This window comes from Artemia franciscana, chromosome 16 (genome assembly GCF_032884065.1).
Source record: "Artemia franciscana chromosome 16, ASM3288406v1, whole genome shotgun sequence".
In the NCBI taxonomy this organism is placed as follows: domain Eukaryota; kingdom Metazoa; phylum Arthropoda; class Branchiopoda; order Anostraca; family Artemiidae; genus Artemia; species Artemia franciscana.
The window spans coordinates 9,533,526-9,559,436 of record NC_088878.1 but is presented as its reverse complement, the minus strand read 5'-3'; the positions used below and the strand labels follow the sequence as shown (position 1 = coordinate 9,559,436).

General features: G+C 35.7%; 2 protein-coding genes across 3 annotated transcripts in view; both read right to left on the bottom strand.

The window, feature by feature from the left end:
- Positions 1-2,248, bottom strand: part of LOC136037034 (uncharacterized) — a 65,288-nt gene extending 63,040 nt beyond the window's left edge. Inside the window, exon 1 of the mRNA XM_065719451.1 lies at positions 1,945-2,248. Coding sequence (XP_065575523.1) covers positions 1,945-2,212 — 268 coding nt within the window. The 5' untranslated portion in view covers positions 2,213-2,248. The remainder of the gene's footprint in view (positions 1-1,944) is intronic.
- Positions 2,249-3,495: 1,247 nt separating this feature from the next.
- On the bottom strand, positions 3,496-20,681 carry LOC136037035 (uncharacterized). Of its 2 annotated transcripts, none has more exons than XM_065719452.1 (4): positions 19,331-20,665; positions 11,656-11,964; positions 9,827-9,975; positions 3,496-4,105 (listed from the first exon to the last, which is right to left on the bottom strand). In XM_065719452.1, the coding sequence occupies exons 1-4, from the start codon at positions 19,596-19,598 to the stop codon at positions 3,926-3,928; spliced, it is 906 nt and encodes a 301-aa protein (XP_065575524.1). In that variant the 5' UTR covers positions 19,599-20,665; the 3' UTR covers positions 3,496-3,925. The 2 variants fall into 2 exon arrangements, with proteins under 2 accessions (XP_065575524.1, XP_065575525.1); XM_065719453.1 differs by lacking the exon at positions 3,496-4,105 and adding an exon at positions 5,773-6,032 and having other exon boundaries at positions 19,331-20,681.
- Between the last annotated feature and the right edge of the window lie 5,230 nt (positions 20,682-25,911).

Here is a 25,911-nt window from a genome sequence, read left to right as displayed (position 1 = left end):
AGAATAGCATATCTTCGGTTTGACTTTTAATGCTGTTCCGTAATAGTTTTACTTATTTGATTTTTGATTTTTTTTTTTTTTAGATAGTGCAGGTAAATCCACTTCTTGTGCAGGAAAATCTGTGCAGGAGAAAAGTGCAGAAAAATCTGTGCAGGAAAAAAGTGCAGGAAAATCTGACCACTGCGAATTCCTCCATGGAAAATTCCTTCTTCGAAAAATTGCCCAGGGAAATTCTATCCTTACATAAAATCCCCTCCCCCCATTAACATTTCTTCTGGCGATTCTTCTTGAAAAAGTTTCCTTAACACTGTTTCGTTAGAGGAAAGAATTGATTTTTAATTAGTTTCTGATCGTTCTTAAATCATGCCAGATATTTCCCTGCTAAAAAACTTCCCCCCCCCCCACAATGGATATTCATTCTCACGAAAAATTTCCTAATTGAATACTTCTCCTGTGGAAATTAGCCCACAGCCCCTTCCTCCGTGTAAAATTTCCCCTAAAAACTTCCCTTCCCACTTCAAATTTTTACCATACAAAATATCTCACCCCAAAGAATTTTTTTCCAAAATGGAGGGTTTTGTGATCCCCAAAGGCATAGGAATTTTGTTCTTAAGGCATACTAAGGAATTTGACTAGAACCGATTTTAAATGAAAGCCCTATTTAACAAAAAGCTGTTTGTTATGGCCTGTGGAGCATTGGTAACTTACAACAGTGGGAAATGGCCCTAGTGTATGACGTTTCTTTGCATTTTTACGGTTTAAATATAATTTAAAGGTAGTGTACTTAAAGAAGGTTGTTGCAATTTGTAAAGTAGCTCCAGAATAATTTCCTTTAATTTCCGTAGACGAAGAAAGATAGAGCCCATGTAGAATTTTTTCCCAAAATGGGGGGCTAGTAGCCCTAAAATCTTTCTAGTCATTTAAAAAGGGGATTAAAATTTTTCATTTCTGTTCGAATGAATCCTCTCTCGATCTTCTAGGACCATCCGCTTGATACTATTAACCCCTGGGGACAAAGAAAACGCGCACGCTTTCCTTATCTTTCTTCTGGTAAAAAATACAGAATTTCACATTTTTACAGATGAGTGCTTGAAACATCAAAATTAGGGTTATATGATACGCTGAGTCTGATGGGATATTTTCATCAATATTTATTGTGCTTTTGGGGGTTTCGAAAGTCACACAAGTTTTTTTTAAGGTTCCTAGCCTCAAAAGGGTAAGAATTTGAAGTCTTTAATGTTACTTCTCGTTTTCACTTTAAGTTTTCACCTTACCAGCTTAAGAACAGTATTTCATTTTCACTATCCATGGTGTTTAATTCGAGTCTATTCATTTTTGTGTCTGTTCATCTCAGGTTTCTTTAATATATGATGAACCAAAAGAAAAAAAATTGTGGTGTAACAAGTACGTCCAAGACTTCTACATGTCCCAAGTTTCACACATTCCATGACTTTATTTCCATGCTTTAAAATTTTAGTATTATTTTTAATTTTCTTGAAAAAGTTCTTTAAAAAAGGATTTAAATAAATTGCTTAAAAGAACATGTAGGCCTATACGAGAGAGCCAATAGAGTCTTAACTAGGTAAAATCTTCGACAAAAACTATTTTTCTTCATATATCTAAAAAATCTAGACTTCTAAATATAGATTTAAGTTCGAGTTGATTATTCATTTGTATGTCTTTTCGTCTCAAATTTTCTTTAGTGTATGGTCAATTTAGAAAAAAAAAAATAAATAACATTCGTGGTAAAACCGACTAAATTCATTCACTATTTTGTATACTCGTTCAAGATTTCTGTTTGTCCCAAGTTTGACCATACTTAATTAATTTATTTCCACTCTTTAAGATTTTAATATCGTGCTTCATTTTCTTGATATTTTTTTTTAATTATTTGAAGTAGTTGCTTGTAAGATGATGTAAACGATTGAACCACTAGAGTCTTACCTGGGTAAAATCTTTTGGCAAGAAGTATATTTTTCTTCATGGGTCTAAAAAATCTAGATTTCCACTTCGAGTCCTTCCAGTCACCAAAAAGGGAGAATGATATAATATTATCACTGTCTCTACTACCATCACATGTAATATTTGATGATAACAATATTTTTAACTCCTTTGAACTAAAATCACTGCTAATTGCAGTGAAGACTATTATCATAAAGCTTGAAGCTGATAGTATGGTAAAAATCACTTTTAACAATAATGAATGGTTCATAGTTGAATAATCGTTAGATCAGCGAAAGTAAATTTAGAGGTTTTTAAATGATAGATAAGAAACTGTGTTATCTTTTTTACATGCTAGTCATTAGAGATAGTCGAATCAAGCTCCTTAACTCACATACTCAATAATAGGAGTGAGTCAATATTAAAATATGCTAGGTACATAATTCATTAGTAAATTGTACTTCTTCGACCAAACAACCTTCTTTTTTATTTTAGTTTTCGGAATGAGCACTTAGTTTTCTGTCTTTTTTCAATTAAAATGCCTTCAAGAAGTTATTTTTCAAAATATACGGGGAGGTTACAATGTAAGGGTATAAGGCCTACCTGCAACCCTTACTTTGACATCGTTGGTGGCGAGAGGAGATTTTTCAGTTTTATTTTATTTTTCTACATTTCTAGCACGTACTAAACGAACCATTAAAAATAGCAAAATGTATTAAGCAAACAGTTACACAGGACGTGATGCTTTAGGACCCTTTTTTTGCAGCCGTAGCAAGCTGGCTTTCAGTCGTCATTATGACAAGCATTTTTGGGGAATCGATGTTCTCTTTATAGTGCCCCACTAGCGCTGAAGAAAGAAAAGAAGAAGGAAAAAGGGAACAATTAAGTACTTTCAATGCCAAACGTTCCTTTTCCATATTTTTCATGGTGGGGAACTGGAAACTTTTCCCTTTCCAACTTGATTAAAAAACTACACATTTGTTGGGTATGCTGCAAAAATATATCGGAATAGGTATTTGAGAAATGTCCTGGTAAACCAATGAAACATGAGGAAACATGAGGAGTAAAAATTTAAAGTTTATTTCTCTTACTTACTTCTTCTTCTTATTAGAAGAAATCGAATAATTGAACGGTGAATATTTTTGAGAACTATGCACGGTTAAAAAGTATGAAGAAAGGAGTAAATGAGGTCTTAATTACTGTGCAAGTTCGCAGGAATTGTTTTCGGGATGAGAACTTAATTCTCAAGAAGAGCAAAATTAGACGAAATACATAAGAAATTAAGATTTTCACGCACGTTTTCCTACAATCATTTAATTATACATATTGCGGTTTTCAAAGGAAAAGATAAATAAATAAAGAAAAAATCATAAGATTTAAAAAAAGACAATTACCATTGTCTAAATAAAGATTTTTCTGTCCCTTTATTAGAAAAATCACTTGTTTTTTGCTTAAAAAGCGCTACATCTATAATTTCGCATTTCCAAGAATGTGTGTACACTTTGGAACAAACCCTTTCGAAGTTTTTAAGCAGCCTAAGAAAAAAACACAAAATTTAAAATCACATCACTCTTTACTTAAACAGTGCAATTCTATTATCAATCTTTAAAAGCATTAAGGGAATAAATTTTTTCATCTGACATTAAAGAAAATATATATATATCAAATATTTAATGATAATTAGGCATAAATCTATTGTGAATTACACGCAGACTTTTTTGGTAATCTCTGCGCTTTTTCTTCCATTCACCAGTAGAGGTCTCCTTGGTTGTTATAAACAACAACAACAACCGGCTTGAAGGTCTGCTTCTCTATTACCATGTTTTTATTGCCATATTACTGTCGTTACTCTCCTATTATTACCATGTCCCTATTACAATTCTTCTAAGCAGTTTACCTGCTGGCATAAATCAGCGCATTTTTTGTGATATTTAGAACCTTTATCAAGGCACTATATCCATGTTTTTAACCTTTGATTCTACTACTAGCAGAATAGCCAATCTTTGTGGTTTTTGGGTCTGCATTCAACTGGGCAAGCTTCGCGCACTTGGTCATTTTGTATGTTACCAACATATGTGAGATACTCCCTTTTAGTAGGAAATGGTCGAATTTCACTTTCACCAGATACTTTAAAACGCTCACAGAAATAACTGTCATGAACTGTCTGAAAAAGAAAAAAAGTATTAAATTAATCACAGACACAAGACATTTTCCAATGATCTTTAAACTTGATCGACAAACCAGACTGATCCAAAAAAGAGGACAAGCTATGAGACGAGTTAGCCAGGCTATCAGAAATTGAAACTCTAAGAAAATGCACAATAAAAGATAATATTCTCTATAACTAAAAATTGGCTTTCAAGGTGACTCAAAACACATAACATTTATTAATTTAAAGTATACTCATCAAAAGTCAAGAGCCGCATTATATTAAAAAAGAAGAGAAATTAAATAAGAAAAGAAGTTCTTTTTCAATTGAAAATAAAGTTCGACATTGAATCTTAAACAAACTATTGATCTTTGTAGTTCTTAAAAACGCCGGTTCAATTAGAGCCAAGAGTTAATGGATATTCGGATACTTGCCTTAAATGAGCTTTGAGTACATCTTGCACGCCAGCATTTGTGGTTCGGTTGCATCAGTGCTCATACAAACGGTCAATCGCTCACCTCCCTTTCTTAAGTAATAATGAAAGTGAATAATTAGGAAAATCAAAGTTTTTTGAATGAATGTAAAGAAGGAAGTTGAAACTTAATGAAACAACAATTGTTATTCACTCCCTTGCTCATGATGTTGCTTACTTTATATGCACAAAATCTGAAAATAGCACTTTATTAAATACTCAAAACTGACATAAAAAGACATTTTTTGCTCCAGATTTGGAACGAAAAAGTCCTCAAGAGACCTGGAGAAAATAAATTAGATCTTTATATGGCTCTCAGTAGTCTGTCACCAGCCACAAGATCAATAGCTTTCAATGGACAGTTTTTACTTTCTAGCGACTGAAGTGATCTTAATTGGTAGCAAAGTTCTCAAATACATTTTTAAGAAATTGATAAACTTAAAGTTCACTACAAAGAAAAATAAATGAATAATCTCAGAATAAATTAACTTGAAGAACATTTTGTTCTAAACGAATTACCTCTAAACGAGAGGTAACAGAGATAACGTTTTTATGTCGGTCAAATTTCTAACACATTGATACAGTAATATATTTAACCTTGGTGAATAGTTGTCACTTTTTTATTTTACAAAGGGGATTTTAACGAGCCAACGGTCTTGGAAAATCGGGAGAAAGCTAATTTGAACGGAAATTAAAATTCTAGGATACCTTTTAGCTCAAAAATGATTGCTCCACAGCGAAGGTATTTTTTGCCACATTAATCTGAAAATTCTTTCCGCACAAAACGTTGAATTTATGTTTATTTTTTCAATTGAAATAGTCGTTTTCATTGGTTAAGTCTTTCTTCATTTGTTAAACTTTTCAATTATAGAGGGTTTTAAAATCTCCTTAATCCTTTGAATTCTTAACGTTTCCTAAGATATCACAGATACACTATTTTGACTAACTTGGATGTAAAGGGTGCATTTTGTTTTTAATTCTATTTCCTATTTCTCTTGCCTTGAGTAAATAATATCCTCAGCTATTCATGAGACATCGCACATGCACTAAGTTTACGATTTTGAATACAGTTTTATTTTAGTTCAATTTTAAATTGAGCATGCCAGGCAATTTGCATTTAATATTTTTAGCCCTTTCTGAGATATCACGGATACGCTCTAGAAGAAATTGGATACAAATAATGTCTTTCGATTTTATTTAACCCCCCAAAAACAGATCATGAAACTCCAATATAATATTGCAGAGACACCCTTTTTACTATGTAGACGCTCAATATTTATTTTGATTAAATTTTACATACCACATCAACTTTTGCCGAAAGCTCCAATTTAATACCCTGTTCCATTTTGAGATACTGTATCGGTGTTACTGACAACCAGGATGCACTTAAATCCTTTTTATTTAGTTCTATAGTCGCAGTAGAAGTGGTAGCAATAGCAGCAGCAGTAGCAATAGTTGTAGTAATAGTTGCTGTGGAAATAATAGCATTAGTAGTTTTTGTAACAATAGAAGTTGGAACAGTAGAAGTAGTAGTTGTAGTAGTAGTAGCAGTAGCGGTAGCAGTTGCGGCTGCAGTAGCAGTTGCAATTGCAACTAGTTTTGTTTGCAGTTACTAGTAGTCACAGTCGAATGCAGTCGCAGTTTTAGTTCCAAGTAGTCAATGTAGCAGTAAGAAATAGTCGCAGTCACAAGCAGCTCAGTCACTGTGTAAAGTATCTGCAGTTGCCATCATAAGCAGCTGCAGACACAAGTATTTGCTGCAATTACAGTCACTGTGTCAAGTATCTGAAGCTATAGTTACAAGTTGTTGTGGTCGCTAACAAGTGGTCGCTAACGCAATCAGTCTAAGTCGCAAATAATTAGAGTTGCAGCCATAAATAGTCATAAAAGTGGTATCTGTAGTATTTGTAGTATATGCACTAGTTGTTGCAGTTGCAGTTCTAGTTGAAGTAGCAGAAGTAGTTGTTGATAGCCCTTAAAAATTAAATTCAAAATCCTCAGTCTGCATGCTTACAGTGCGTTTTGATTCAATTCAACATACACCCCACCATTCACTTTACCTTAATACTTTAGCCATTCCAAAAAAAATTGTAGACATGTTCTTAGAAGATTCATATTTAGGTAAAGATTCCCATCAACATGCCCTGGAACTTTCATCTTAGTACCTTTAGCTGTTCTTAATAAATCAAAAATATACTCTGATGACAAACATGGGTGAAAATAGTGTCTTTTAATTTACTTTAACATCCGCAATGAGATGCTCTGGAAGTTCAACATAATGCCCGTAGCTGTTCCTAGGATATGTATATACGCCCTTTTGACAATCTGCATACACGTTGCACCTTTTGATTTAGTTTTACACTCCCTCGTAGCTTTCCCTGAAGAAAAAAAAATTATATATCCGATTCTACTCATGAGAGCATTCAATACCATTTTGACAGCCTTGATGCAGTTAAATCACTTTTTATGTTGCTAGACAGCGGGAGTAGAAGTATTAATAAAGCCTTTCAACAGTTTTTGAGTTTTACCCATGAAGAGGCGGATACTTGCAACTTTCTTTGTGACTGTGGAGGAGGGAATGTATGAATACTTCTTCTGGGTATCAGTTTGATATGCTGAGCTATTACACCCAAAAGTATATCAGTTAACAAGTGTAATATATGAAATATCTGGCAGATATTATGAGTAAAAGATATCAGCCTTTTCGTTAGTATTATAAATAATTTTACTTGGACAAAAAAAAAACATTTATCTTCAAGTTCCTGTACGCAAATTCATGAGTTCATGTGTGTACTGATGATAAAATAGTGATATTCTTCCAGTTCTAGATTAGAAATTTTTATTATTTACCAAGCATTTTCAAGCATCAGCATGATCAGTGATGAGCCTAACTATGTACCGATGGCATCCGTTATCAGGGATATTGATCACCAATATCCCTGATCATTGTGATCATTGTGATCATTGTTGAAAGTTTCTGCAAAATGTATCGCGACAAATTGTAACGTAACACAAGACAAATATCAACAAAACCAACAAATATCAAATAAGAACTCCAAATATTATAAAAGTCAAAAGTAAACGTCTTTCACATTAACCAAGATATGAACCAATAAATGATTCAAAAACAGGTTTTTTACGTATCTGAAAGAGAATTGAAAACAAGTCATAACAAAAATAAGTTTATACTTTTGAACTAATAGAGTATTTCCATTTCAAGTTGGTAGACGTAATAAATGTGTGACAAAAGGTGCTAACAACGAACAGGTTTTAGATTGGTTTGATTTCGCGGAGATTTTGCAGAATGAGGCAATGTGTAAGATATGAGGGAGGACCACAGCATTAAAAAAGGGTAGCGAGTAGTTAACGGTTAAGACGGAATTTGCATGTAATAATAGAGATTTAAAACGCCAAAATTTGACGAGTAAGATTTTCAATGAGAAGCGGCCTCATTTGTATAAAGGAGGACCCAGTGGATAGGCACAAATACATTAAATAATTGATTGGCTGAGCTTCTACGGTCTATTATCAGGGGAGGTAATCATTTTCAATTCAAAAGAACGATTTCAGAGTTATTTGAGTTAAATTAAAGCCCAGCCTTAAGCTATTTATCTTGAAGGAAGCCGAAAGCCTTAGTGATCTGCTGCAAGCTGCAGTCTGTAGCCTACGACTGAGATTCAAGTTGTCATCTGCGTAATCTACTAAGGACAGATTAATTGATTTTAAGATCAAGGAATAAGGGCATTGGTTACGGGCCTCCAGATTATAATAGTTGAAAAGTAAAGGTGAGAAGCCTTGTCAGACACCCTTTAAGACAGGTATGAGGTTTTTCTGAAGAGCAGGAGGTATATTTTTATCTGGCAGACGCTTTTGATGGGTAGATGACTGCGAGTACATATAATTTAGCTCATGAAAGATATCTAGGCCCAAACCGTGCTTGTCAGTCTTAAGAAATCTTAGTGAAGTGTATAAGTAAATCAAATACAAGTCAAGCATCGTGACCGACAAGAACTTCATCCACTGATTCCACTTCAATATGTGCGCTTACTGCTGCTGCAAGTGCGTCAGCACTACCAGTTCTTTGCTTAAATCCAAATCGGTGCGGGAATGTATAGGAAACTGTTTGCAGCCCAGACCCAAAAGAAGTTCAAAAGTTTGCAGAGAGTAGTTGCACCAGCAATGACATAGAGAAAAGAATTGCATTGGGGATCAGCTTTTCCTTCCTTAGGAGTCGGAGTTGGGTCAAATTTTAATTCGTTTAATTTTTTGGATGACTATCTCGATTGCTTGTGTTGACATGGCTTAATCCGTTTTCGGTAAAAAAGCTAAGCAGGTTTTTAATTCACTACCACACATTCCTGGTCACCCATGCTCATAATAAAATTCATAGTCAATCAGAACATATCATTTAGTATAAGGAATATCAGAGGGTTGAAGTAAGAGGGTGCTATTACAGGTTTGAGAAACAAAGACGAAAAATAGATCACGGTTGTGTTTTGCTCTTGCAGAATTTTATTTTTTCATTGTGATCCGCAGATAATTCACGATATCAAACTATGGTTTACTGCAGTCTTTTCACAGATTAAACCAAAATTTTGCTTGTCTCCATAAGGTAAATAGATACGGGCTTGATGACCAACCCCAAAGGAGAGCTTTTCTACTTCTTCCTTGGGGGACGTTTGACTCTCAGCGAAAGCGTGGCAAATCTCGACGCAGTATTTGTTAGGCTAGGACGTGTTTCTTCTTTTGAGACGTTCTATGTAATGTGTAAGAGGTGGAAAAGGACTCAGATTTATTCTAGATAAAATCTAGATGACTTGAAAAGCTCTCTACTGGTTTTAGCCCCGTCAAGAAAGGGTTAGCTCTTATATGCTAAAAAGGACTTCGGTTTCAATCAAACAGATAGTGTTGCCATCTTGTCGTGCCAATTTGAATTTGAGTGTATCGTTTTAAGACACCTTCTCCTCTTTTTTTTGAATTGGTAAATTACTTTCCTGTATTGTAAAGTGCAGGTGAAGACCTGCTATCAATCCTCAAAGTGCAAAAAGGCTTGAAATGTTGAATGTTGGATTAGTTACAGAATATAAGGTTAAGGGGTATTGGGAAGGAGCCAGATTACCAAAGGAACTACCAGGATAAACATAGAAAACATTTTCTAAAAAAAATTTCTCAAATACTCCGCATGTAATATTTCGTCTTCTATATTAGGAATTTTGCTTTTACACCAAATAAACTTAGGTTTTAATCAAAATGATGCTACTTACACAGTTATTTCTCACATCATCCCAAAAAAGTTTTGCAAGCAGGTTCTGGTCTGTATCCTTATTTTTATTTCGGATTGACCGATATATCATTTCTGAGGTATATTTCCGAACTTCTGCTCTCCGTTTTCCCAACTTGATGCCAAACATACCTGTAATTTAAGAGGTGATATGTAGTTGCAGATACTCTTAAGGGACATTTAATTCACATGATTATGGTTGTAGCAATAGTTACAACCTAGTAAAGAGCAAACCACGACAAATAGTAAAAGTAATTTTCTAATACGTTAAAAGAAACTGCCTAGTAAAAAATATTCTACTTTTACGTGATTTAAGGATGGTAACTATTAGTTTTATTAATCTGCATAGTACAATGTTGTTCTGAAGACTAATTTACTGGAATCTCGAAAAAGAGTCTGAAGCCTCTTTAAAATGGTGCTGGATTACAACTTAAAATATTCTATCAAAACTGGCCACACCAATTGAGGCTATTGGCCATTGCCACTAACCCAAAAACAAAAATTACTACCCATAGCATGAAGAACAGGGAAAATCTCCGCTTTAGATGGATAGCCCAGATGTACCCCCTTTTTTCTCCTTTTTTTTCTTCGGCGCTGGGCCTTAGAATATACAAAAGAGCTTTGGTTCAACCTTTGCGTTTAAGGCTAATATCTAATGTCTAATTACTTCTTTTAAATTCATCTTGATAACACTATCGTAAGATGACATATGTCACAAAAAAATGCACTTTTGGGGTGACCTATGGAGCCAAAGGACTAGGGAAAATGATAAGAATAAAAACAAAATTTCCGTGCTAAAAAATCTAAACCTGAGGTTAGCATTCCTCCCTCCTCTTAACCCTCCATCCCCACCCCCTTAATATTCTTCTTTATTTACTTACTGACTAATGGTTCAAGCTGGGTAGGTTACTCGAACGTGAAAGAGAGGTTTTTCAGTTCTGTTTTTCGAAAGCTTATTTGATATTTTTGTGTTTTTCTTATAAATTAGTCTTGATATCACTTTCATACAGTGTCATATGGCATAAACAATGGCAAATTTTAGTGCTATATCTGCAATGAAAAGAACAGAATGCAATGGAAGAGTACCATAATAATTCCCATTTTCTAAAACCTTAAACCAGATACTTAAAAATCTTTTTTCTACCTACCTACCTCTACCCTCTCAGGCCTACCCCCTCAGAGAGAGAGAGAGAGAGGGAGGGAGAGAGAGAGAGAGAGAGAGAGAGAGAGAGAGAGAGAGAGAGAGAGGAGAGAGGAGAGAGAGGGAGGGTGAGAGGGGGGGGGAGAGGGAGAGAGAGAAAGAGAGAGAGAGTTTTGCTGTCCATTTGCCAAGAATAACTTTTTTTGTAGAATTTTATCTTTCATGCATAAGATGTTAAAACGTTGGATTTCCACCAAATAAAATCTATTTCATAGCTTAGCAGACTGTATATTATTAGACATCAAAGAAAAAATGATCACTACCCTAAAATCATAGGAATTATTATCTGCTTTTCCGCCAAGAAAAGCCTATGTATAACCACTTCAATATACATATTTATAAATCATTTCTCATACGCAGTGGCATTTCTTAACGCTTGTCGATATTTTATTCTAAATTAAACGAAGACCTTAAGGTCCAAGTTTTTTTGCTGGAAAATATTATGATTGACAAAAGTTCGGTGTGAATATTTAAAAATGAAAAAAAAATTTCAACCTATAGCCAGTAACATCAATTCATAGTGTTTTCTTCGGTAAATGGGTATATTTCATGCATCGTTCCCTCCTGCTAGTTGACGCCATTCAAAATCAAAATAACTGAAAGATACTGGCCTGCTAGAATTTTAACTCCATGGTATTGATTGTCTCGCATAACATGGTAGGTTGGAGATGAATGGAGCCACTCATTGACTGCGTCTACCTCTCGTTGTAGCATTATTGCATCGCTATCTCTAAAAGTTACCACTTCAATAACTGGGTCAAGTAACGCCAAATATCTCCACACTCTGGGATTGATATCATTGAAATTATTTGTAATGTAGTCAGAATTTAATGAAGTGATAGTGCAAAATCTTACATTAGTTGAATCTAGCTCACGAGTCAGATCTGATGGCAAATTATGATAAATTCTAAGGATCCATCCTGAAAAAAAAATAGTGGTAGGGTTAGGACCCAAAAAAGCTTAGAAATGAGAATATTTAAACTAGAAAATTAAAAATCAATATTTAAACTTATGTATATATATATGTATATATATATATAATATACATATATATATATATATATATATATATATATATATATATATATATATATATATCTTCTATATATATATATAAAAAACTAGCTGTTGGGGTGGCGCTTCGCGCCACCCAACACCTAGTTGGTGGGGGCGCTTCGCACACCCACCAAGCCCCCCCGCACGCGTAAGTCGTTACACGCCATATTAGTTACGCGCCATTGTAGTTGTGTCCCTCTGTCCCACCTGTGAATATATATATATATATATATATATATTATATATAATTTCTATATAATAATATATATATATATATATAATATTATATATATATATATATAAATATATATATATATATATATATATATTATATATATATATATATATATATAATATATGTTTTTAACTACGTGAAACTTGCGAATATACAACATTCTTTGCTGTCCCATTGTCTGTGCATATAAATAGATTGTCAGGTTTACCGACTCTTGAACATGCAACATATAATGGTCCATGGGAAAACAATCCTTATTCAGATCTATACCTCATGATTCTAATGATTGCCCTTGAGCTTTGTTGATGGTGATTGCTAATCGACCATTCCCTGTGTGTCGCCATCGTCATTTATATATCCCCCTGTGCCCCCCGGCGTCCCTTTGTAGTTGTGTCCCTGTGTCCCGGTCGTCATTTATATTCCCTGTGTCCCCGGTCGTCATTTTTGTCCCGGTATCCCAGTCTGTGATTTCTCTTTGAGTGTCCCGGGCGTCATTTATATTCCTTGTGTCCCGGTCGTCATTTATATCCCCCTGTGCCCCCCGGCGTCCCCGTTGTAGTTGTGTCCCTGTGTCCCCGTCGTCATTTATATTCCCTGTGTCCCGGTCGTCATTTGTATCCCGGTGTCGTCCGGTCTGTATATACATTCGTTTTTTAGTTTTGTTTTTCTCCTTTATTTTTCCTTTTTTTCCTTTTTTTATTTTTTTTCGTTTTTAGTTTTTTTAGTTTTTTAGCTTTTTTAGTTTTTTTATTAGTTTTTAGTTTTTTTTCTTTTTAGTTTTTTTGTAGTTTTTACCTTTTTTTTTAGTTTTTTTTTAGTTTTTTTTACTTATGTCCTGGTCGTCATTTATACTCCCTGTGTCCCGGTCGTCATTTGTGTCCCGGTGCTTTGTTGATGTTGATTGCTAATCGAACATTCCTTTTGTCCCGGTCGCTTTCTCTTTGAGTGTCGTCATTTATATTCCCTATGTGCCGGTGTCCCGGTCGTCATTTGTGTCCCGATGTCCCGGTCTGTAATTTCGTCAGTTGAAAACATGACGTCAGTCGACACAGAAACATGACGTCACCTGACAGACAGACAACTTATTTATATATATATAGATAAGTTGTCTGTGTGTGTGTTGAGTGACGTCATGTTTGTGTGTCGACTGACGTCATGTTTTTCGACTGACGTCATTATAAGGATTGAGCTGTATGCGTCATGAAGTTGTTTGTCAACTGACTTCAGGTTTGTCAACTGATGAAATTACATACCGGGACACCGGGACACAAATGACGACCGGGACACAGGGAATATAAATGACGACCGGGAACCTCAAAGAGAAATTACAGACTGGAACACCCGGACACAAATCACGACCGGGACACAGGGAACATAAATGACGACCAGGACACAGGGACACATCATTAGAATAATGAGGTATAGATCTGAATACGGATTGTTTTTCCCATGGACAATTATATGTTGCATGTTCAAGAGTCAGCAAACCTGACAATCTATGTATATGCACAGACAATGGGACAGCGAAGAATGTTGTATATTCGCATGCTTGTTGTATATATATATATATATATATATATATATATATATATATATATATATATATATATATATATATATATATATATATATATATATATATATATATATATATATATATATATATATATATATATATATATATATATATATATATATATATATATATATATATTATATATATATATATATATATATATATATATATATATATATATATATATATATATATATATATATATATATATATATAGATAGATTTATATATGTGTTTCAAACTACGTAAAACTTGCGAATATACAACATTCTTGGCTTTCCCATTGTCTGTGCATATACAAAGCCTTATGTACTAATAATGACGTCATATGCAAACGCTCTTTTTACAAACAAACAAACATGCATACATACAACTCGTTTTTATATAGATAGATAGATAGATAGATTTTATATACAATACAAATTAACTGCGTAAAACTTGCGAACATACAACATTCTTCGCTGTCAAATTGTCGCTACATATAAATAGATTGTCAGGTTTACCGACCCTCGAACATGCAACGTACAATTGTCCATGGGAAAAACAATCAGTATTAAGATCTATACCACATTTTTCTAATGATTGACCTTGAGCTTTGTTAATGGTGATTGCAAATGCTAATCGAATTGGGAATTGCAATCTTTTAAATTGAAAAGGCAGATCCGTTGGAATCATGGGAATGCGAGGAATAAGAACAGCCTCACCCTCAAAAGGCCCTGTCAAGATTGTGGCCTCTATTAGGTTTTCCATTGTTTTTTTTACGGCAAGTCGCGTGCCATTGCAAAGCTTTGGTGGGTTGATATTTCTTAAAAGTATTATTGGTACGCCTATTTTTAGTTGTAGCACATGTGGTGGAAACCCTGAAAGATCTATGGAATTTAAAAATTCAGATGGATAATTAACCGCTTCATTTGGTTCCAAAACTGTGTCGACTGACTTGTAAAGGACTGCCTGGTCTCGAATCTTGGTCAAAATAATATTGTTGATTTCGTGGACGTCTATATTTTTGGGTGCGAGAATCGCTCTTTCACTTAGCCATTTATTATTTTTATAATTTTTTAGAATATTCGGAAATACTTTTTCAATCAATTCATTTTTGGACGTCACTAAATTACAGAAATCAGCAGGTAGTTGTATACGTCCTGAAATTGAGTCTACTGGGAGCTTTCCGTTTCCAATTGCCAGCAATTGATCTGAAAATGTTTGACCAGAGTCATCGTTTTGCAATCGGACACGCATATTTGTAGTTAATTTTAATATTTTTACGTGTGCCCATAAATTAGAATTTCTTAGGCAAGCATTCATTTCGTCTGCAGGAGTTGATCTAGGTATTATAGGTAATGTTTGCCTGAAATCTCCCGCAAGCAATATTAATGTGCTGCCAAAGGGTTTCGACTTGCCTCTCAAATCTTTCAAGCATTAATCCAGAGCCTCGAGCGATTTTTTGTGTGCCATTGTGCACTCATCCCAAATAATAAGTTTGCATTGCTGCAATACTTTACCCATCCCAGATGATTTGGAAATATTACACGTGGGAGTTTCTGTAGAATGCAAATTCAGAGGCAATTTCAAAGCGGAATGAGCAGTTCTTCCACCAGGCAGCAATGTTGCGGCTATTCCGGACGACGCAATTGCCAACGCTATATCATTTTTGATCGAATTGATGCCAGAATCAGTTTTATCACGAACGTTTTACCAGTACCTCCTGGCGCATCCAAAAAGAAAATTTCTCCAACGTTGTTATCGACACAATGCATTATCGTATCATAAATGTCTTTTTGTTCCGACGTTAACTTGGAAATGTTATTTTGTACATACGACAATAGATCACTCGTACTGTAACTTTGTTCACGATCCAATTCTACACATGTCGAAACAGCAGCGATACGGTTAGGTGAAGGCATTCCCAAATCCTGAAGAGGTTTGTTTGCCATACGTACGCACAAATCTTCTATAATAACTAAAGTGTAGTTATAAATTTCTGATGTAAAATCAAAAGTCATATCTGACGTCTCTAACTGTTTTCGATGGAGTATATCTTCGGACATTTTTGACTTATATTTTTCCCATAACTTTGTAGGAGCTGATGGAGAGCAAGCTGTTAAAATGATGCCAAACAATGCACGAATTTGACTTGGGGTTGACGTTTCGCACGCGTCATTGATGCAGTTATCCCAGTGTTGGTCATTCTCCAATAAATTCAGAGCTTGGCATGCACTACGGTAAGTGTCATGTATAGTACCGTTGACAGTTCTCAAATACTCAAAGGATGTCGGACCGGGTACATTCACCAAAAGCAGGCGTAGAAAGAAGCATTCATGTTGATTGGGGTGAACGGTGTAGAGTCTTCCTATCGTGGTATTTTTGAAGATGGTAGGTTGGCCGTCGACTGACTTATCCTGTTTTCGACGTTCAAATACTTTATTTTTAGTATTCCACGTGTAATACGAAGGCACTTCAGTATACAGCAGTTTTTTTGCAAAAGAATCATTTCTGCAAAGCGAAAAAAAAGCTGTTAATGTTGTATCCGGTGGATTCAGGGCTCTTTGTTGCACGTTGGTTTCCGTGAAATAAACACGTTGACCATTCTGTAAATGTACCGCTAAGTGAACATCAGCTGGACTACGTTCATGTATCGGAAATGAAAGAATTCGCCAAACAGCTTCATTACTGCTTATGTATCTTCCAGCCTGATATTGTACGATTTCGTCGAAATCTTTGATTTCGGGCTGCAAGCCAAAAACTGCCATGTCACTGCCTTTGTTGACGTATTTACATATGTATTTGATTGCCTTTACGGAGTTACAGTATTCAACGTTTATGTGTGCATTAAATGTTTTTGATAATAATGGGGAATATGGAACAACCCACTGGTTATCTACTTCGATGGTGGTACCGTTACGCTTCTTTATTATTGCTGTTTTACCGTCATCTTCAGTAGATCTTCTTCTATATTGTGGGTAACCATCATTGCCAGTAATTGTCTTTAATACTAAAAGTCGAGGATATTGCTTTGTGCACCTTCCTTTGGCCATGCATGGTGAATTTGCGTTCAGTGCACCGCAAGGTCCATGTATCATATTTTTTACAATAATATCATGTAACCCCTTATCGACATTTTATCAGGTATTTCAGCGGAAATCAAATCATCAATTTCGTTCGAAGTAATTTTCTTATGTAGCCAGATTAGTATATGTGCGTGTGGCAAACCTCGTTTTTGCCATTCCACTGAGTACATCTAGCATCGCACTGACCCAAACACTTCAAGTTTTACTATGTAGTGTATCAGTGATTTCAACTTTTGCCGGAAGACACGGGCCGTAATGTCATGTCTATGAACCGCCGATTGGCCTTGAAGTAAAAGCTGCAGTATCTCGTCCCAAGATTGATTACATGTAAATGTAATAAATAAATCTGGACGACCATAGAGACGAACATACGCAATAGCATCTTGAGCATATTCATGCATATGACGGGGACTGCCAGCATATGACGAAGGTAAAATTGTTAATCTTCCAACGTTTGTGGTATTACCGTCATTTATAACTGCATCTCGCAAATGAATGTATTGTTCAGAGCGGAGCTTGGTCTGATTCAGGCGGATATATAGCAAACGTTCTGATTCAATTTTAGCATACATATCAACGACAAATTGGTGAAACAATTCACGGCATTTTAAAATATAATTTTCTTCATCCTGCCGAATCATTAGTCTATAGGAATAATAATGCATTGCACTGCATTTCTTATTCATTTCTTTGTTAGTGGCTGGATTCATCAATTTAATATTAAAGTGATAGCCGTCGGCTCCATCCCAAAAAATTATAGGATATTGTAAGGCATCGTAGCATCGATGAGTTTCAGCAATTCTTAACAACTGAGCGTTTCGCTTATGAAGAATAATATCTCGAGGTAAAAACTGATCACCGACCATAACAATTGCCACTTCGTCGATAGTTGGAGCATTGTATCTACGCACATGTTGGCCAGGAGGCGTTTTGTCAGCGGAAATAACAATTTTATGCGTATCAGTAGGCATCAAATCGATGGCTGTTTTGAACAGACGCACTAAATTATTATTTTCGTGGAAAAGATGTTGTAATTGGGAAACGATTGTCCTTTCAACCTTGGGAGAAATTTCGCAACGTGCATTCAATTCAGAATTTCTATCACTGATGAAGTACAATTGTAAGAATTTATGATTCTCGCCTGAGAATGGTAGAAGGGGCCCTGCTGTATGATAAATTTGCCCTTTTACTTTGAAAGTAGACATAAATTGATCTGGATTTTTGATTTGGGCTCCAAACGACGTCATTTGGAAACATGAGTTGTATTTTCTGATTTTTGACAAAAAACGCTTAGATTCTGACGTAGTTCCAGTAAGGAAAGTCTTCAATGGCTCTGGTGGTGCAGCCAATAGAGGAAGTTTAACTTTTCCTGAGGCGCAACACATTCCCATTGTTTCACCATTGAATTTCAAGGCCTTGCAATAGGGACAAATTTTAGACATTGTCCCGATTTGAACACATCTACTCAAGCTATAATCATCGACTGGGTTGTACCTGAATGCCAGGCGATAACTTTCAGGTTGCTCTGATTCCTCGGCACGCTTTCTTTTCTTACTTTCTCTATCAGCAGCAAGCCTGATTTCTTGCTGTTCTTGTGATTCCTCGGCACGCTTTCTTTTCTTACTTTCTCTATCAGCAGCAAGCCTGATTTCTTGCTGTTCTTGTGATTCCTCGGCACGCCTTCTTTTTTCACTTTCTCTTTTAGCAGCAATTATGCTTTCGCGTTGCTCTGGTAGTTCCTCGGCACGCTTTCTTTTCTGACTTTCTCTATCAGCAGCAAGTTTTTTGGCATAGACTCTTTGAGCATCTTCATCGGCTTTTGCCACTGTAAGTTCATCAGTCATTTTAAACTTAAACATTAATAGATTTCTACGTGAACATATATGTCTTAAATATCTTTAATGACGTCACCGTCATAGCAAAAATGACGACAACTAACTTCATGACGTCAGCCGACACAGAAACATGACGTCACCTGATCCACAGACAGACAATTTATTTTTATATATATAGATTAAATGTAGTGTCTGTCTGTTACACTATCTTTACCTTTGGTAAAACCAACTAAAGTAATTCACTACTTTGTATATTCGTTCAAGATTTCTGTTTGTCCCAAGTTTGGCCATACTGTATTAATAATATTTCCACTCTTATATCGTGCTTTAATTTAGATTTAATTAAATTTTAATATCATTTTCTTTATTCTTACAAAAAAATACTTGATACTTAATTACCTTGACATACTTAAATATACTCCTATACTAAATACTTAAAACACTTATATACTTACATATATATTATAAGTAGTTGCGTATAAGAACATGTAAGCGAGTGAACCACTAGAGTCTTACCTGGGTAAAATTTTTCGGAAAAAAGTATATTCTTCTTCATGGGTCTAAAAAATCTTGATTTCCACTTAGAGTCCTTCCAATCACCAAAAAGGGAGAATGATATAATATTATCACTGTCTCTACTACCATCACATGTGATATTTGATGATAACAAAATTTGTAACTCCTTTGAACTAAAATCACTGCTAATTGCAGTGAAAATTATTATCAAAAAGCTTGAAGCTGATAGTATGGTAAAAATCACTTTTAACAACAATGAATGGTTCATAGTTGAAAAACCACTATATCAGCGAAAGTAAAATTAGAAGTTTCTAAATAACAGATAAGGAATTGTGTTATCCTGTTTACTTTTTAGTTATAAGCGATAATCGTTTCAAGATCCGTCACTCAATTACTAAATAATAGGAGTGTGTCAATATTAAAATTTATTAGGTTCATAATTTACTAGTAAACTAGTATTGACTAGTACTTCTTCAACCAAACCATCTTCTTTTTTTATTTTAGTTTTAAAATGAGCACTTAGTTGTCTTCCTTTTTTTTTAATTAAAATGCCTCCAAAGAAGCTATTTTTTAAAATACAAGGGGGAGGTTAACATGTAAGGGTATAAGTCCTACCCTTCCCCTTCATTTTACATCTTTGGTGGCGAGTAGTGATTTTTCAGTTCTATTTTTTTCCTACATTTCTAGCACGTAATAAACTAATCATTGAGAATAGCAAAATATATTAAGCAAACAGAGCGACACAGGATGTGATGGTGTAATGTTTTAGGGCCCTTTTTGCGACTGGGGTAAGCCGACTTTGAGTCTTCATTATGACGAGAATTTTTTGGTAATATATGTTCTCTTTATAGTGCCCCACTAGCGGCGAAGAAAGAAAAGAAGAAGAAAAAAGAAACAATTCATTGCTTTCAATGCCAAAAATTCCTTTTCCTTGATGTTCATGGTTGGAAAATGGAATTATCTTTTATACCATATTTTACCGTGGTAGAATATTCACCACGGTAAAATATTAAATATGTAAAATAATCTTTTGGTAAAAGATTCTGTATCTCGCTTACTTCGATTAGTACTACTACTACTACTACTACTAATAACTCACTGCAGCACCAAGCCGCCTGAGGCCAACGCAGCTATGCACGCTCCTCCTCCTACCTAATCTATTTAAAGCCTCCCTCTTTACACCCTCCCAGGAAGTTCCCATTTCCTTTAAATCTTTATTTATGACATCCTCCCAACCCAGGCAAGGACGACCTGCTTTCCGTGTAGCCCCAGACGGTTGGCCAAAAAGGACAATCTTCGGTAATCTGTCATCCTTCATCCGTAGAACGTGGCCTAGCCATCTCAACCTTCCATGCCGGAAAGTACAAAAATGTTAAGGGTGGATCCCATGTTAGTCGACCTTGCTAAAAACGAATATCGTAGGGTGCATGTCTGCTGTAGGGACGTCTCTAAGGTATAGGCCAAGAACACCAAATTTGGACTATAATGGGGTTTGACGATTCTAATTTCTTTTTTACAGATAAGATTGGTCAAATCCAGCGTTCTCTTACATCAAACAGTTCGTGGTAACGAACTGTAGTTAGGAGCCTTTGATACCAATAGCTACATCAAAAGAATCGCATTTTAATGCTGATTTTAAATATATAAGTTTCATTAAGATTAGTCTTACCCATCAAAAGTTACGAGCCTGAGAAAATTTGCCTCATTTCAGAAAATAGAGGGAAAGGCCCCTAAAAGTCATACGATCTTAACGAAAATCACACCATCAGATTCAGCGTGTCAGAGAACCATATTGTAGAAGTTTCAAGCTCCTATTTAAAAAATGTGGAATTTTGTATTTTTTGCCAGAAGGCAGATCACGGATGCGTATTCATTTGTTTGTTTTTTTTTTGTTTTTTCTTTTTTTCAGGGGTGATCCTATCGACCCAGTGGTCATAGAATGTTGCGAGAGGGCTCATTCTAACGGAACTGAAAAGTTCTAGTGCCCTTTTTAAGTGACCAAAAGAATTGGAGGGCTCCTAGGCCCTCTCCCACGCTAAAGTCAACGGATCAAAATTCTGAGATAGCCATTTCATTCAGCGTAGTCGAAGAACCTTATAACTATGTATTTGGGGACGACTTAGGCCCTCTCCCACGCTAATTATTTTCCCAAAGTCAACGGATCAAAATTCTGAGATAACCATTTCATTCAGCGTAGTCGAAGAACCTTATAACTATGTATTTGGGGACGACTTACTCCCCCACATTCCCCGTGGGAGGGGCTACAAGTTACAAACGTTGACCAGTGCTTACATATAGTTATGGGTATTGGGAAGTGTACATTCGTTTTCAGGGGGTTGTTTTGGTTGGGGGAGGGGTTGAGGAGAGGGGGATATGTTGGGGGTACTTTCCTTGGAGGAATTTGTCATGGGGGAAGAAAATTTCCATGAAGGGAGCGAAAAATTTTCTAGCATTATTTAAAAAACAATGAAAAAATAAATATGAAAAAGTTTTTTCAACTGGAAGTAAGGAGCAGCATTAAAACTTAAAAAGAAAAGAAATTATTACGCATATTAGGAGGAGGGGCTCGCCTCCTCCTAATGCCTTGCTCTTCACGCTGAAGTATTTTTAGTAATGTCAACTATTTATTCTACGGCTTCTGTGATTCAGGGGTCATTCTTAATGAATTGGGACAAAATTTAAGCTTTAGTGTAAAGAGCGAGGTACTGACGAGGGGGTGAAGCCCCTCATATATGTAATAAAAACATGAGAATACAAAAGTTCGTTCCGTAAGCTAATTTATAAGTTACGTATATCTTTTACTAATAAAAACATCTGTAAAAAATTAAAAGTTCTAGTTGCCTTTTTAAGTAACCAAAAAATCGAAGGGCAACTAGGCTTCCTCCCCCGCTCCTTTTTTCTCAAAATCATTTGATAAACCTATGAGAAAGTCATTTAGCCAAAAAAAATAAATATGCAAATTTCGTTTTAATTATTCCTCTGCGAAGAGCCAAAATCAAAACATTCGTTGATTCAAAAACGTTCAGAAATTAAATAAAAAAACAAGTTTTTTTTAACTAAAAGTATGGAGCGACATTAAAACTTAAAACAAACAGCAATTACTTCGTATATGAAAGGGGCTGCTACCTCATCAACGCCCCTCTCTTTACGCTAAAGTTTTTTACTGTTTTAAAAATTAGAGTTGAGAGAAAGAGTCAAACTTTAGCGTAAAGAGCGGGATGTTGATGAGGAAGCAGCCCCTTTCATATAAGAAGTAATTTCTGTTCGTTTTAAGTTTTAATGTCGCTCCTTACTTTCAGTTAAAAAAAAACTTTTTTTTTTCATTTCATCAATAGGAAGAACAGACTTGGGGCTAGACGAATATGATTTTTCTTTGTAAAAAAAAAAGTACCCTTTTTGCTGCAGTTTAAAAAAAAAAATCAGATTTTTGTCAACAAGTTTCTGACAGAAAAGGTAAAAACTCAAAATTTTTTCAAGATAAAGTATTTTCTTTTTATAAATTAAAAAAGAAAGCCCGTTTAATTCCGAACACATTGAGCTAAAAAAAAATGTTTAAATTATTGTATCTGGGGGGTCTGCAACTTTTTAGCGAGTGTACCCGATAATAAGAATTTTGTTTAGTAACCTGCTACCTAGCGGGAAGTGTTTTTTTTCACCACGTCACAGCAGGTAGAATTAATCATTCCTGGACAGAGAGAAAGTCATTGACCCTGAAATGATGATGTAATACTATCAAAGTAAAGGTAAACACCAGTTAATTAGCGTTATTTAGGCAGATAAACAATTATTTTATGGGACATGGTCGGTTTGTTAGAACTATGACTCAAAACATCGATTTGTAGTTTTGGGTTCTTGGGTGTCAATACCGATTAGCAAGTGATCTTGGTATCACGACGATTCAGAAAGTTTTCCCACGTTACTCTACGCCTCATTTCGGTCAAGTCATTTAGGACATTTAGTCAAGGTGGTCCGTCACACAAACTCAAAGTTAATAGCCAAAAGTTAAAAACATGTTTCTACAATAAATGTCTAATGAGATAATTGACATTTTTAGCTGAGAAATACATCCATTTGTAGTCTAGCAGAATATTATTTTGGAAAAGAATTTTCAGGAATTTTCATTGATTTAGACCTACTTTTCGCAGTTTTATATTGCAGTGAATAATATCTTTAGAGTACATAAATGGCATAGTACTTAAATCATAAATTTGCAACCCATAACTGAATGAATGCTTTTAATAAGTAATTGTGGTATGTTGTACCTTTGACTACAATAAATATTCTACCTCTGACCAGTCAATGATACAACATTATATTGCATGATGAAAAAAAGCATGAGTGAGTAAAAAAAAAAACTGTCAATTACTATATTAGCATCATTTAGACAATTTATATTTATAATGAAATTATACTTATAACTTCTCCTTTTTTGTCTAAGCAGCCTAGATGACCTTAGAACAAATTAGCAGGGATATTTAGCTCAGACATAAAGAAGTCTCTTAGAAAAAAATCTCAAAGGGATTTGCACCATAAATGTTGCTGGCATCAGCATTCCACATGTGGTAATATTTCCCAGGGTCAATTTTAAAGATTTTATGTTGATAGGTGCACCACTAGACACTATTAGAGCAGCTAATCTGTCAGGGTGGTCCAGGGACTTTCTGGGGACTTTCTGAGGGATGGTTGAGGACTTTATGTGCAACAGGAAAGACGATGTGAAAAATGTTGCAGTCCAAACTATCCCTTCAGAGAGAACAACTCAGAAAGTGAAGGGTGTCCCTAGAACGATCTCTTGAGCTCTGAAGTAACAGCCTTGAAGAGAATCATTACTGCTCAGTTGAGCTACAGTGAAGAAAAGGAGAAAGCAGTTGCAAAGATCCTCATAAAGGAGATTCTTCCTTTCCATCCATCCATTTTTGAACATCTTCCGCAACAATCAACTAAGACATCCTCTGGCTGGAAAATGAGGACGGGGAACAAAGCTGTGCTGTTGAACTGGCTAAGAAAAAAAGTAGGACTTGCAGCTTGGCCGGCGACTTTGAAATCCAAAGAGACAAAATCAGCTACAGTGCACATCATTGACCTAATGTCCAAGATAAGGTCATATCGGCCCAGGTTTGAAACAGTCAAATCCTTCGCGGAAAGATTGCTTCTATCGTTGCTGAATAATCTTCCAGTGGGTATTCCTGAAGTCCACATTGTCACAGATTGGTACGACGGGCTGTTTGGGAAGCTCACGGACATCAGAGAGTCGATCTCCTTGAAATCAGCATACAGAATCCGACAAGGAAAAGGGAAAAACCTCCGGATTTTCACTCTTAGAACAATTGAAGAATGGATGCCGCACTTGCAAGCTCGGTGCCTAAAAGCCGGCTCCTCAGAATTTTGTATGAAACCTGGGAGCAGATGGGTGATCAGCTTCCGAACGCATTCAACCTTTTTCTCTCAGGTGGGTTCAAGGAGAGATTCAAAGTGGTCAAGCGTGGCTGCAGTCCAACTTTACCAGAACACTGTGACTACGAGGAATGCTTGTCCTCCAGCCACGAAGGGGCTGACCAATGCCTTATGACACATACCAAGGACGCTAGCCGTTACGTTTGTAGCATCGTTGTGCATGCCAACGAAACAGACGTGGCAGTAGCCTGTGTTCATTTTTTTGAAGAGCTTCAAGCTGAAGGACTGAGCGAATTTTCTTGAAGTTCTCGACGCAGAAGGGAAGCTTTCATTCGACGCGTTTAGAGAAGCTTACGACCTATCAAAATCCCTGGTCATTGAAATGTACGTTTAACAGGCCGGATTCAATTCACTGGCCAGTGTAAGGGCTTACATTTGGTGCCAGAAACAAGATGTGAGAAGACTGCCACCTTCTGACGACACCTTCGAGCCATGTATTCGAAGAGCCATATTCACTACATGGATAATCTTGTCGTCAGTACAGGCTCGGCCAAGCATTCCAGATCCACTCTTCCATGGATGGAAGATGGCTGAAGGGGAGTAGATGCGGTCGTCTCAAGCTGTAAAGAAGCATCAAGCCTGGGAACTTACTGCAGATGCAAAAGTGGAAGATGCAGGAAAGACTGTAGCTGCTGAAAAATGAAAGGATGCTGTAGCTTATGCTCCTGTCGCGGAACGGAGAGGGCATGCAGGGAGTCTGACCTTGCCCCATCTGAATTCTCGGAAAAAGAAGATGAGGAATATTTTGAAAGTTCTATTTGATACCTTTTACCTTTAGTTGTAACAGGTCCCCAATCAGTTACTATTACCCAATTTTACGGGCGGACCGAGTAAGACAACTCCAGTGCGCCGACTGAACCCATCTGTGAAGCAGAATTCTTTCATGTAGTAAATAGCTCAATCGTATCAGTGGCAAATCAGGTCCCAAAAAGGTAATTGCAGACGCCTTAGTACACCAGAAAACATATTCGTCCATTATAAAAAAAAACACTTTTTTTAGTCAACATTTTTTTAAACCTATTTTGATTTTTAAGTAAAAGTTAAAGATTTTAAACAGTTAGGAAGTTTGAAGTATTCCTACCCTTTGAAAAAAAAAATTATGTCCCTTTTCACGATACGGCTAGTGA